Source organism: Sturnira hondurensis, unplaced genomic scaffold (assembly GCF_014824575.4).
Source record: "Sturnira hondurensis isolate 20B ecotype Veracruz unplaced genomic scaffold, ASM1482457v3 Scaffold0004474, whole genome shotgun sequence".
Taxonomy (NCBI): Eukaryota; Metazoa; Chordata; class Mammalia; order Chiroptera; family Phyllostomidae; genus Sturnira; species Sturnira hondurensis.
In genome coordinates this window covers 1454350-1468806 of record NW_028077105.1, presented here as the reverse complement: position 1 = coordinate 1468806, position 14457 = coordinate 1454350, and the positions used below count along the sequence as shown (strand labels likewise).

The 14457-nt window shown below is 45.6% G+C and overlaps 1 protein-coding gene across 4 annotated transcripts; it reads left to right on the top strand.

The window, feature by feature from the left end:
• The first annotated feature begins 665 nt into the window (after window positions 1-665).
• Window positions 666-13561, top strand: ABRACL (ABRA C-terminal like). Of its 4 annotated transcripts, none has more exons than XM_037045628.1 (3): window positions 666-687; window positions 6419-6485; window positions 12988-13561. In XM_037045628.1, exons 2-3 carry the CDS (start codon window positions 6425-6427, stop codon window positions 13170-13172), a joined length of 246 nt encoding a protein of 81 aa, XP_036901523.1. In that variant the 5' UTR covers window positions 666-687; window positions 6419-6424; the 3' UTR covers window positions 13173-13561. The 4 variants fall into 4 exon arrangements, with proteins under 4 accessions (XP_036901523.1, XP_036901521.1, XP_036901520.1 ...); XM_037045626.1 differs by lacking the exon at window positions 666-687 and adding an exon at window positions 898-983; XM_037045625.1 differs by lacking the exon at window positions 666-687 and adding an exon at window positions 1330-1694.
• The last annotated feature ends 896 nt before the right edge of the window (window positions 13562-14457 follow it).

Here is a 14457-nt window from a genome sequence, read left to right as displayed (position 1 = left end):
AATATAGGCTGCAAAGGATCCTGGAGTCGCCTTAAACTTCGGGCGACTGAGAAACCTAGGCCCGTCGGATCTTCGTAGAAGAGTTATCTTTTTGGGCGTGGGGTGCGGAGACTGTCAGTCCCGCCCCGAGGGATAGGTGTTCACTGTGAGAGCGTAAGTAGAACACAGTTTGAGAAGCGGAGGGATCCTGTGCCCGGCTGGGGGCTGGATCTTCATATCCCCTCGGGGAGCAGGTCTTTGTTGCTCGAGTTCCCTCGCTGGCTCGGCTTTTGTTAGAGCCCGCTTCTATCACTTCCGCCCCGCCCACCTCTGCTTCATCCTCGAATTTCTGTTCACCCAGACCTTTTGCTTTCTGCAGGCCCATTTTTACTACTCCGGCCTGAAGCCCTTTCTGCGCTTCAGCCTTTCTATCAGATGAATCATTCCCCCCTTTCAAATTTCAAAGGAGACGGACTGGTTTACCTGGTTACCAGTTACTGTTCAGTGAGAACTGTTTGTTCCAGGTCACCTCAAAGGATGACGGCCAGTTTGTGGACTGTGTGCTCTTAGGTCACATGATCACTCTTACTCCAATCAGTTATTGGAAGGGGTTGCTTTCTGGATAGTTGTTTGTACAACCTCTGCCCTGGGACGGTTTGGGTCAGTTCTCGCAACAGAGCCTCGGTTTCCTTTACAAAGGAACTCCAGGTACAATACGAACGTATCTCTCTCTCTCTCACACACACACACACACACACACACGCGCGCGTACTCACTGATGAAAACAACCGTGGTTGAAATGTATGAGTAAGTTGACTGCATTGTGCAATTAAATGCAGGAAGTAATAAATNCTGTGTGCTCTTAGGTCACATGATCACTCTTACTCCAATCAGTTATTGGAAGGGGTTGCTTTCTGGATAGTTGTTTGTACAACCTCTGCCCTGGGACGGTTTGGGTCAGTTCTCGCAACAGAGCCTCGGTTTCCTTTACAAAGGAACTCCAGGTACAATACGAACGTCTCTCTCTTACACACACACACACACACACACACACACGCGCGCGCGCGCGCGAGTAAGTTGACTGCATTGTGCAATTAAATGCAGGAAGTAATAAATGAAGGGAAGAAACCTCTATTGACCCAGAATCAAGAACTGGCTTTGTCCAAGTAATTTCTTTGCAGTAGAACAAATAGGTTTTCAAGATGAGTTTTGTTTTGCAAATCAGACCATTCCGGAGACTCCTGCGTCTGGTGTACAGAACCAAAGTCACATTCCTCCTAGGAGACCTCAGCGTTCAGTACGTTGGGGGCGCTTTATTTCTTCTGTTACGAGTTCTTTGCAGGAAACCACGCCAAGGACCAAGATACCTGGGGCTGGGGACCACTGGCTCTAAGATCCGGGGAGGAAAGGTGGCGGTAACCCAAGATCTGGGACAGTTCCCACCTGTCTGGAATCTGTGCCCTCGTCGGGAGTCTCCTGCTCCCGAGTTTCTTCCCCTTCGGCTGGTCCCTGGGAATGTGGGCGGCCCCGTTCCGAGCGAGCGCAGGAACTCTTACTGCCCCCTCCTCCTCCTGCACACCACCAGCCTTTCTCTTTGCTTCAGTCACTTCCTTCCTCAGCCTCTTCCTCCCCTGGGTGGTGAATAAGATAGCGCTTATTAGCCCCGGGCTAACGCGGCAGCACTTTTTCAACGGAAAAGAAAAGGAGGCGGAGAGGTAGGTCCCCTGGGACGAGGTGGCCAGGTGTGAGGGATGGACCCGGTATCCGGTGGAGGCCAGGCCACGCCAAGCAGCAGGAGCTCGTGGGCAGCGGGTGGAGAGCGGGCATCGAGCGGGGCGCGCGGACGTTACAACCGGAATCGGGCAGAGGCGGTGCGGGGGCGGTGGGCGGTGGGCGCGCCCCCCGCCCTCCCTCTCCCGCAGACTTCCGCACTCAGCTCACGTGATGCTTTGCCGGCTGGGGGCGGACGGAGAAGCCCGCGGCGGTGTGCGGATTTTTACTGTGTGGCCTTTGCACTTGGCGGGGTCGGGAGGCAGTCCCGCAGAGCAGGGAGAGGAAGGGTTGGGGTTGCGGGGAGAGCCACCCACCACGGCCTCGGGACAGTGGGTTTTGCGGCGTGGGCGGTGGGTGCGGCTCTGTGCTGTCCCCATTGTACGCAGTGGGAGGTAGAGAGGCGACACTAGGGGCTTGTGGAACTCCGAGTGGGGTCCGTTTAACTGCCCAGCTTGGGCGCTCGGTCTCGCGGCGCACTGGGGCGCAGGGAGAGTGGGGAGCCCGGGCCGGTGGCGGTGGAGTTGCGGAGACAAAGGCTTCCGGGACATGGCCCTCCCCGGGGAGGCCGCCCCAGAGCCCACGGGGCTGTCCCAGAGGAGTGGGTCGAGCCCCGCATTCCCCACCTCTGCAGTGCGGGTGGTGATCATGCAGGGGACAGGGTCTTGGGAACCCTTCCGGGCCAGCTCCCAAACCTGGAGCAGGGATCACCATATATGGAGTGTGCGCGCTGGCGAGCAGGCAGGAAGGAACCCAGTCATCCTTTGACCAGCCTCAGCTGCTGGTCTCGAATGGCTTAGGAGGGCGGGAAAAAGTGGCCGGCCCTGGGACCTAGAGTGGGCTCCTGATTATCAGACACTCCCTTCGTTAGGCTTTAGACCTTGAGTATTAGAAAATCTCCTGAACTGCCTCCAAACTTGTAAAAAAATTATGAGTGTATAATTTAAATACATGTATATTAATGGTGGAGCTTTTCATCATATGCCCAGTCCTCTGACATTCTGCTTTTTTGGTAAGTCCCAGGCACAGTGCCTAATTGCAATCTGTCACAATTAGAAGGCCCGCCTAGCATCTGCCTCCGCCTTCCCAATTCCCCCTCCCTCCCCCATTGATGGACTCTTTCTTCCCCTTGACTTGCCCTCTTAGGGCATCTCTTTTTTGTTCTCGTTTGTTGTTTTTTGTTGTTGTTGCTTACTCTAGGCCCAGGACTGTGTCCTGGCAAAATGCTATGGGTCTTCCAACGGTTGTGTAACACGGGCTGTTCCTACCCCTTTGTCTCCACTAAATAATAAAATTTTAAAAATCGTGCTCAATTATGTGTGGTAGCATGTTCTGACTTAGGAAGTACTCAGGTTGTAATAGTTCATACAAATACAACTCTATTATATTTACTGCACCTTAAATAGTAACTGGCAAAGAAAAAGAACAAAAAGGAAGGGGAGATGGAGGAGGAGGATGTGGTAGAAACAGCATTTAATTGCCGGGAGCCCCTCTGAGCCAGTTTCATCATTTATAAAATGGGGATAAATAATAAATACTTTGCAAGGCTCTTAGGATTATGAGTTAACATAGATAAGGAGCCTCATGTGTAATTAATTATAAAGAAATGCTGGTTGCCTTCGCTGCCCTTCTCAAAATTGGATAAGCCTACATCTGTTAGTACGATACCGTATTCGCATATACATAATAATAGGATTTCCATTTTGAGTTTCATGATTAAAGGAGAACCATGTATGAAATGTGTGGCTGGTGGTGGGTGGTAGGCGTGGAGAATGGTGTTAGAGAAATTTTCAGAGTGGGAGGAAATCATGGAATCTGAGAACTAGGACTGTCATCTCACATTTCTTTCTCCCTTGTGATCATTGTGGGCTGGCTTCCTCCTCAGCACTCCTAGATCCACACCACCTGTGCATTCATGCTTCCAGGAACAGGGTGCCAACTTCATACATTGTTAGTCAGTTTTGATTGTTAGAGCAAGGTTTTCTTATATGGCTACCAAATCTGCCTTTTTAGTGCATCTCCCTTATCCTGTCTAAGAGCAACACAAAACAAGGCTATTCACGTAAGTACATAAAAGGAGCTTTAATTCAAAAAAAATAGTGGTATGTCTTCTCTAGACTAACTTTTTGGGTCAAGAGTCCTTAGAAAGCTGCAAGTGACGGAAACTATTTCACACAGCACGAGCTAAACCTGGAAAGTTGATTGGTCCATGTAATGGGAAAATCCAGGGTCATGTAGAGTCTCAGTCATTGTTATGTGGTTGGACTTCTCTTTGTGCCAGCTTTATTCCTGGCAGATTTTCCCCATGTAGTAGCTGTTTACATCAGGGGCTCTAAACTTATTATACCAGAGAACCCAGTGGGACAGTGTAACTTTACTAATAGTTATGGCAAAGTCCGTGGGCTGAGCCTCCTCGTTCATGATGAGATCACGTACTTGTGCCCTAAATCAATTGTTCAGAGCCAGAACTCCTGGAGTTTGGGGTGAGGCTCTATCCAAGATACATGGATTTAGAGGCAGGAAAGAATTGATCCAAACAAAAATTAGACTAATTGTTCCAGAATGGGGAATGTGTGCTGGGTAGGTACAAGTGACAGCTGTCCACCACACTGACATTTACAGGTGTTTTTTTCTGCCATAATTCTTATGGTAAGTCTTTTAGTTGTGTCCTCTAGGTGTATATTAGCTTATGAGTATCTTTCTCAGACTGAATCACGAATTGACTATAATGTTATAGATAAAATTCACCAACATAAACTTCCTAATATTTGGATGCTATACTTTTTTATGTAGATGTACTAACCTAATGTGTTGCATTTCATTGCAATACAAGCTTCTTAAATTATAATATTCATACATATAATGTAGCAGATGGCAGTTGTGCTTTTAATTATTAGCTGATGGAAAATCTGGGGTCCCAATCAGTATAGTTTAAACATAGATGCCATTCTTGTTTTCAAAAGCTACCAGGAATTGGTTACGATCTGTCTGGATAAAGTTTTTTTCATTTTGTTACCACAGAGTAAACCATTCACACAACCCCCCTTTTTGGTCCCTTGTTTCATTTGGAGAACTTCTGAGTAGGAGACCAATTGATGCAAACTTTCTGACCCCCACATTGTCCCTTTCACTGTGAATTACTCCCTTCTTACGGAGACTCCTCTTCTTCGACCCAAGTCGGTCAGAGTTCTCGCCTCCACCTCTGTCTGCTTCCCCCTCTTCTTGCTGGTATTTCTCTCTTCTCACTTATGCAGCTGTTTGCCAGGCCCCTTTAGCTTCCCCTCACTTTCTCTGAGCGCTCTTCCTCGAGGGCTCCTCTCTATCCCCCACTTAAAGCAGCAGCTTTATGGAGACAGCTCCCGTAGGTGTAGTTCCACCCTCTCTCCTGCCTTTGCTCCTTTCAGTCCACAAAATCAGAAGTTATTGAGCCTGTCCTCCTGGGGCCAAACAATCCAGCGGAGAGCATTATAGGCAGCTCCCTGCCTAGAGGAGCTGAGCGCCTGGTGGTGAAAGCCGAGAAGCTGGTAATTCCGATCGAGTGAAGTGAAGAGGGCAGACAATGCTTTGGGCACACTCTGTGGGGGAGGTCTCCTACTCTGGGCTTCCTGAAAGGCTTTGAAGGAAGTATTCACTAAGCTGGGGCTGAATGTGTGGGAGTTGGTTCCAGGAAAGAGGAATAAGTCATAGCCTGGGTTTAAGAAACGGTATGGGGAAAGGTTGGAAGCAAGAGACTGTGGGACATTTGAGGAATAAATAAGAAGCCCCAGGCCGGAGCAGCCTGGAGTTCAAGAAGGTTGAGTGGAGGAGGCAGGAATGGTGGGCAGAACCCAGCCCATGGAGGGCCTGGTGAGCTGAGATAACTTGAACAACTCCCATTACCTGAAGACGAATGGTCTGCACCACCAGCTGTCCACTGTAGTTAGGTTGTGCTGAGCACTGCCCAGGGAGGGACGTATCCCTGAGTGTGTGACCCAGAAGTCATCGCTGCACTGACCTGACATTATTAAATGCCTTGTATCCATCTACCTTCTTCAGTGGACTGCAGGCTCCCAGAGTGGGGGAGTGTGTACCTCTATGTTGGTACCTCCAACTGCTAACTTAGGGACTGCTTTTTCTTTGCTTCTCCACTTTTGCACACGCTCTTGCCCACTCGTAAAACACCCTCTCCCACCTGCCTGCCTGGCCTGCTCCTCCCCAGTGAGCTCCCCGGAGCCCCTAAGGCCTCCTTCTTTGTGCTCCCATAATGCCTTGGACCCATCACTCAGAGTGCGGTCATATTGCTTTGGTTCCCTCCCTGGCTCTGCTTCTGGAAGGTGAGTGGCCCCGCGGGCAGGTCCTGTGTCACTCACCTTTTTACTTTTGATGGCCTGCAGAGAACCCTACAGAGGATGGGCTTAGAGTTAAAAGTGGGTGCAAGGAAAACGGCTGCATTCTTCCTAACAGTGTGTAGAATAAGAGTGGGATCAGCCCAGAGGGGACGTTGTACTGATGGAGGGAAAACAGAGGTGCTCTAGTGCCGTGCATGTCACACAAGTGTTTCTAGGAAGAGGAGCATGAAAAATCAACAGTGACAAATGCTGCATAGAAGAGAGGGCCCTTGGATTTGACAAGATGTGCTTAGTGGGATGAAGAAGTGGCAGTAATACAGACGTATTTTTTTCTCCCTCAGGCAGCAATGAATGTGGATCATGAGGTTAACCTCTTAGTGGAGGAAATTCACCGTTTGGGTTCAAAAAGTAAGTATTGTAACACTGCCTCAGTATTTCCATTGCATTTACCTCAGAGCAAGTAGGACCGGCTGTTTTGAAAAAAGCCCAGGAGGGGCTCACCTGGCCTCAGGACAGTTGTGACAGCTTTGCCCTCAGGTCCAGGTGACAAGGGCCCTCAGTCAGGAAGTAATATCTGGAGACACAAAGCTGTTGTGGCATTGTGATTCTGTCGCAAAGAATGGGTGAGACATTCTATTATCCTTTGAATGGAACTGCAATTGCTGTGCCTCTTTAATCTGGCTGCATCGAAATCCGCTAATTGAGTCGTGTTCAAATTTGTATTTGTCAAACTGTTAAAATTTATTTTCTGCTGTATCCTGCCAGCATTTTACAAACTTCCAGATGACTAGGGACTAAGATTGAAATGACACTGAAGTGTCTTTATTTTCTCCAAATTCTTGAGTATTTATGCACATATAATTAAACCACCCTTTAGTTGTTTTTTTTTTTAAGTCAGGTTTCTCTTGTAGCATATAAGCAGCCACTGTGAAATTAGTGATGTGTGTAATTGCTAGAATTAGTGTCCATTTCCAAAAGTGACTGTTGTGCTTGTAGCTGTGGGCATTTGTACGTCTCAAGTAAGATGCGAAAAATTTGGGAGCATTTTGAAAATGTAAGAGCAATAGACACATTCAGCAACAACTAGGATAATGGAACTGAAAGTTATAAATTACATCTTATAAGTGAAATATAGCTTTAAATTACTTCATAAGAGTTGTTTTGTCATTAGAGATTGATTGTTCGTACTTACAGCTCTGTGTGCTTCTGAATAACAAGACATACTTTGAAAATTCCATGAAGCCATTAGTACCAAATGTCCCTTGTATTAGTTTTCTATCGCTGCCGTAACATTACCACAAACTTAGTGATGTAAAACAACACATGTAATATGTTAGCAGTGTAGTCATTGTACTTAATTTTCCACTTCCCATTTTCCATTGTACAAAGTCATTGTACTTAAAAGTTTAACCTCCATATCCCATACATGTAGCAGATTAATATGTTAGCAGTGGTGTGGCTTAGTTCATTGATGCTGCTATCACAAAATACCGCAGACCAGCTTATGAAGAGCAGAAACTTATCGCTGGTAGTCGTGGAGGCTAGAAGTCCAAGATCAGGGTGACAGCATGGTTGGGTTAAGTCTTCTTCCAGGTCCCAGACTTCTTGTGTCCTCACATGGTGGACAGGACTAGGGATCTCTTTGCAGCCTCCTTCATTAATCCATATGACTCATTGCTTCAAATCCTTACATCCTCATGACTCCAGCACCTCCCAAAGGTCCCACCTGCTAATATCATTCCATTAGCAATTACAAATTTAACATAAGAGTTCTGGGGTGGGGAGGACACAAACATTCAGACCATCGCAGAGTCTGATAAGGGTCTTCCTGGGCTAAAATCAGGGTGTTGGGGTGCATTCCTTTCTGGAGGGTCTGGAGCATCTGTTTTCCAGTCTTTCCCTAGCTTCTGGAAGCAAACTCCATTCTTGGCTCATGGCCTCTTTTCTCCGTCTCCAAAGCTGCTGACGTCGCATCACTCTGACTTGGTCTCCTGCCTCCCTCCTTCATGTTGTAAGGTCACTTGTAGTTACATTGGGCTCAGCCCCAGAGTTTGGGATGATCTCCCCACTTCAGGGTCCTGGATTTAATCTCATCTCCAGATTTCCCATTGCTTGGTAAAGTAATATGTTCATGGGTTCTGGGGGTTAGGACACGGATACCTTCGGGGGCCGTTATACTTTCTGTCACCTCCCCTTTGTGGTCTTCACAGGCACTTTATTGCATCTCCAAACCTGACGTATCATCATTGATATATGCCAAGAAAAAAATAAACTAGGCTTATAAAAGGACCAAGTTTAATCACACGGTCAGGTACTGTTTGTTGGGAATCTCTAAATGCCAAGCACTGTGTGAGTACGTGTGACATAGAGTGTGTTCCTGTCCCTCAGAGATCTTATTATAATACTTAGTTGAGAAAAATAGATTAAAAACTTGGGAGGCAATATCACAAACAGTGGCATGCTGAACTGTGAAGTGCTGAAATCCAATTCAGGACGGCCCCACAGAACTAGATGAGTGGAAACTAGTTTTGAGGCACTCATTGAATCCTTAACTAGCAAATCGGACTTTGAAGCGCAGGACCGGCCAGTTTAGGAGACACGTGTGAGGAGACAGTGGAGGATGTCATTTATTTAGTTACTCTGTCAGACCAGTGAACAACCTTTCCTAACCTCGTTCTTCTTCACCCACTTGGTGGAAGGAAGTTCGGTGAGTCTTGTTTTCAACAGTGATGTCTCTACCTGTGGTCCTCATCTCTACACTCCCAGTTTCTCATGAGCTCTGTGAAGTCATGTTACTCCTGAGAGTAGTACAGTTGTTTGGTTTACTAAAGGTATTAAAGGTATATTTCCAAAGATTTGTAGCATTCTTTTTTCTCTTCGATCTTTCTCCATCTCAGCTTGGTGTTTGTTGTTCAAAGTCATTGTGCTTGAAAGTTTAACCCCCATATCCTGTTCAACCAGGGTGAACTGGAACTTCATCCAAAATTAGCAGCTTTACAGACTAGAAGACAGCAGAGTAACTTACCTATTTCTGATAATGGATGACTTATGAATTGGAATGTATCTATGGAGATATATTATCTACTGACATGTTATGGTAAATTATTTAAGTTGTGCGTGGAATACTTTTGGTGAATCTAAATTTTGATATGGATTAATCCTATGCAGATTAACCTAAATATAAGGTATTAGCGAAGGTGAGAATTGATGACCTTAGTTTTACCTGTTTTTTTTTTTAAATAAAATTCTTTTCTCATTTCCCATCCAGTAGGAAAAAAAATTAAACATTTTTGTGGATAAACATTACTTAGAGATTTAAATTCTTTCATTCAACAAATATTTCTTGAGTGCTGCTTTCATGCTGAAGTGCTGGGAATGTGAAAATAAACACAATTCCATCTCAGCCCTTGTGGGTCCCTTCAGGTAGCAGGAGGAGAGACCGCACACCGAAAGCCGGTACTGGGAAGTGGCTGAAGCATGCGCTCTGGAGTCGGACTCTGGGAGCGCATCCCGGCTCCTTAACAGGCTTACTGTGGGACCTCGGGTACATTTCTAAGCTTTTCTGTGCCTTGGTCTCCTTATTTGTAGATTAATAATACTCTGTTTTGCCCAAAGATACTTTATTTTTTCACACTTGGAAATTTCTAAAATAAGGATGTATCTTCTAATGCATGGTGTGCTGCAGTTAAATTGGCAGTTCAGTTGGAACATACAGTAATGGTCCCTCATGAAATTAATTATGTCTTTGGTGAAATGAGGATTAAGTGAGGTTTAATGACTGTAAAATGCATTGAATAGTTCTAGCAACACATTACTATCAATAAATGTTAACTATTATTACTATAATTGATGGTGAGTTCTTTGACAACTGTATATTTAATTTTATGAGAAGAGCTATTAACACAGCTGAAGGCTTCTCAGAGAAGGTGACATCTGAGTCCATTCTTTTTTTTTTAAAGATTTTATTTATTTATTTATTTTTAGAGAGAGGGGAAAGGACGGAGAAAGAGGGAGAGAAACATTAGTGTGTGGTTGTCTCTTGCACAGTCCCTGCTGGGGACCTGGCCCACAACACAGGCATGTGCCCTGACTGGGAATCGATCCAGCGACTCTTTGGTTTGCAGGCCTATACCCAATCCACTGAGCCATACCAGCCAGGGCAAGAGTCTGTTCTTAAAGAAAAAGAGTTTAGCTCGGGAAGGGGTCTGGATGCTGGGCAGATGGCTCAATGTAGGTAAAATGACCAAGGCAGAGATTTTCATGTCACCTTGGATAGCAGCAGGCTGTTCATTTTAGCTGGATCAGAAGGTGCATGGAACAGTATGTCAGGGGACTGGGCGAGAGGTAAGTGCAGGGGCCAGCGGACGAGGAGTCTTATCTGTGAGGCCACAACTTCACTTTATTTTAAGGGCATTAGGGAGCCACTGAAAAATTAAAGCAGAAGGCTGTCAATTGAGTTTGCATCTTGTAAACCTTTTTCCACATTTTAAAATTTCATACCAATATAAAGGATGTATTGGGGGTCAAAATGGAGAAAGGGAGGCTGGTAAGGAGTCTCACAGTTAACCCACATGAGAATCAGTTCAGGCCTGAACTAGGGAATTAATCTTCCACCGAGAGGAGAAGCTAGAGCCACAGAAGACGCAAAGAACGTGGTATTGCTTGTGAGACTGAGGGGTGCATGGGCAGAACTCCAAGATTACACCCAGGTTACGCCTTTGGTGCCCTTAAAATATTTAACCTGAATTTGCCATATGCCGGGCACTCTATAAAAGACTTTACCTATGTTCATCTTGTAACCCTTGTAACAACCCTGTGAGGGGGACATGTACCCTCATTTTATGGAGGAGATAACTGCAGCTCAGGGAGGTCGAAGGGCCTGCCCAAGGTCACCCAGCAGCTCCACTTATTTCTGGAATCGGTGAAACAGAGTTTCACTGCTAGAAGTTGAAGAAAATCAAAGAGGTACACCTTTGCTTTCCAGGCCAAGCACAGTCAGATTCTCCATTTTTATTTACAAACTTACTCTTTTCTTCTTCTCATCTTAGTTTACTTGATGTGCATCACTGTAGTTACCCTGTGACTCTGGCTTGGGACACTCCCCCATTTCTCTCACTCGTAATTGAGCCAGTGATGGCTGACTGACTGCAGAGTGTGTGCTGGCCATTGTGTTGTGTGTTTTGGAAATGTGGCCACCAACAACCCTGTGCAGAGGCTTAACATTCCAGTTTTACAGGTGAGGAAACTGAGGCTTAGTGAGCTTAAGCAAGTTGCCCAAGGCCGAACAACTAGTGGGTGTCAGAGGTTTCAGCTGAGGACTGTTCAGTGAGACCCCCCCTTAAAGTCCAGGGCAGGTTCTGCCTCCTTCGGCAAGTCTGCCTTCACTGTTCTAGCCCGTCTTGTCCTCCTCCGAACTAACTTGGCCTTGCTGCTCCCCGGAATCCAATCACACACTATCGCACTGTCGCTTTGTGAGGCATGTATTATTCGTTGCCTTGCAGGCTTTGAAGTCATTTCTTTGAAAGCTAGAAAGTGATTCTATGGTTCCTTCTGTCTGCCTCCAGTGCCCAGCACAGCGCTGCATTCACAAGGGGAGGTTACTAAGAGCTTCAGGTTGGCAGTTCTAGCCGGGGGCGCAGGAACCCAAGAGCCTTGGCCAAAGAACGGTCCCCTCTCACCGAGAAGGCCGTCTTCTTGACAGTGGCACAGCTTTCGGAGGGAAGCAGTGCTGTGGGAAGGAGGTCAGGGGATGGCCAGGCAGATCAAAGGAACCAGCCAACCACGAGGACGTGTCCCAGATCACCCTTATCTCTGAGTTTTCAGTGGATAGATTTTAACCAAAGATCCTCTTTTTGCTTACCTTAATTTTTAAAAGAAAACTTCTAAGAGCAGTTTTAGAGTCACAATAAAATCGAGAATAAAGGGCAGAGGTTTCCCAGTTACGTCGTACTCTGTCACATGCATCATCTCCCCCGTCATCAGCGTCCCCACCGTACATTTTTACCTCTGGCAAACCTGCTTTGACCCATCAGCCACAGTCCATGGTTTACATGAGGGGCTCCGTCTTGGTGTGGTGCCTTCTGTGGGTTTGCACAGACTTATAATACATGTATCCATCATTATAGTGTCATACAGAGTGTTCGTGCTGCTCTAAAAATCCTCTGTGCTCTGCCTGGTCTTCACTCCCCCACCCCAACTTGTGAAAACCACTGATCATTTTACTTCGTTTTAGCTTTTTTCATACTTTTGCCTTTTCTAGAATGTTCTGTAGTTGGACTCCTTCAGCATGTAGCCTTTTCAGATTGCCTTCTTTCACTTAGTAATACGTTTTTAAGGCTCCTCTGTGTTTTTCATGGATTGAAAACTCATTTCTTTTTAGTGTTCACCTTCACTTTTAACATCTGTATTAAAAACTGGCCTTCGGTCTAGACAGTCTAGGGATCTTAGTAAATACAGATTTCTTCATTTTTTCAGGCCATCATTCCCTCCCTGGGGGTTCTGAGCACATTCAGAATACACCTAGAGAAGAAGCATTGCTCCTGACCTGGGGTTCCTCTCGTTATTTTTTCTGACTCAACAGCGAACATAAGAATTAAACTGAAATCTAGGCAGAGGGAAATTGGTCCACAAGTAGTAAGTGGCACTGTAACACATTCCTTTGTAAACATCTCTGGGGCCCCTTCCTGTCTGTCCAGATAATACAAAGGCTGGGACGTGGGCACTGTGTTGTGTTTATTTAGTCACATTTGGGGTCCGGCAACAGGTGACATTGAATTTACGACTATTAAGTGTTAAATTGTAATTTCAGTTGACTTACAGGTAGATGTTTGTTAAAGATTATGTAACTCTTTCATACTTGGGGGCAAGAAACAGAGTTCGCATTGGCTAACACTGTATTTTCTCAAATTAGATGCTGATGGGAAGTTAAGTGTGAAGTTTGGGGTCCTCTTCCGAGATGACAAATGTGCCAACCTCTTTGAAGCATTGGTAGGAACTCTCAAAGCTGCAAAACGGAGGAAGATTGTTACGTACGCAGGAGAGCTGCTTTTGCAAGGTGTTCATGATGATGTCGACATTATATTGCTGCAAGGTTAATGCGGTTTGCCTGTCATTGTTTACTGTTATTTTCTGGTAAACTGGAATATTTTCAAGTCGAAGGGCAAACATGAGCGTACTTCATGTATTTTTATAGACCTTGTAAACAAAAAGAGATGTTTTAGAAGTCTGTCCTTTTTATATCTTGGAAGAAAATTTATGTATTACACTGTCAAATAAATAAAACATTTTATTTTTCTCAGGAACCTGGTTGGAAAATGTAAGCATTGAGGCTTTTTTTTTTTTGGTGGGCGTGTGAGAGTGTTTCATAAATCATTCTTAGACAATTTCTACAGATAATTGACATTCTGTGAAAGCAAGAAGCAAACTGAAGACCAGTTCCCACAAAGAATGTTATTATGTTTATGTAATAAAAACATGTAGCTATCTTAAAAGGGCCTTATTGTCTTATTTTGTCATTGAAGATTTATGTGCCTCTCAGAATTGAGTTTTTGCATCATGAATAGGTAACGGCAGTAATTCTTAATTTCAACACAAATTCTCTTAAAGCTATGGAATTGTCTAAAATTAAAAAGTAAGGATGGTTTGTGTTATGGTGGGGCCCCATTAAAAATACTGATTTTGTTGCCTATCGTATGCTTCCATGGCATTAGGAGACATGCCCAAACGCGTAACCCAAAATCTTCACTTTCTGGTTGGGTCAGTTAGACCCACCTGACCCAATACAGGATTGTCTGTAATTGCATGGTGCAGCCTGTAGTACAGGCTGGAAAATGGTCTGGAATCCCCAGGAGGGTAGAATCAGTGAAAGCCGTGACAGTGGGAAAAGATATCGTAGAGGAGGCCGAATTTGCATGCTCAGAATTGATCATCCAGAGGGAGAAATGGGGCTAGTGAGGGTGACGACTCAAGGTAGGCCAGCGGGACATGGATTAGCAACACACGAGCTTGTGAAAGGTCAGAAGATGTCAGGCTGGCTGGGATATTAGGGAGAGAGGTGACTCAGACTGGGTAATTCGGGTGGAAGGAAGCTGGGAAGCCGGGGAGTTGTGGGATGAAGATGCTGTTTTGCGTTGGCGCTGGTAGCCAGGGCGGGTCACAGAGAATAAAGATGTGGTCAGACAGGCCTGCTAAACACATTGCTCAAGAGTCTCTTGGGGGTGGTGACATTGGAAAGGCAAGTGAAGGATGGACCTCCAGCACATTTTGAAGGAAATTGAAACTCACTGGTACCCTTTTTTTATTGTGACAGGACCTAAATTCAAACTAGATTTAACAACAGAGTTCACTGGCACTTCAGAGCCATTGCTAATGTTTATTGAAC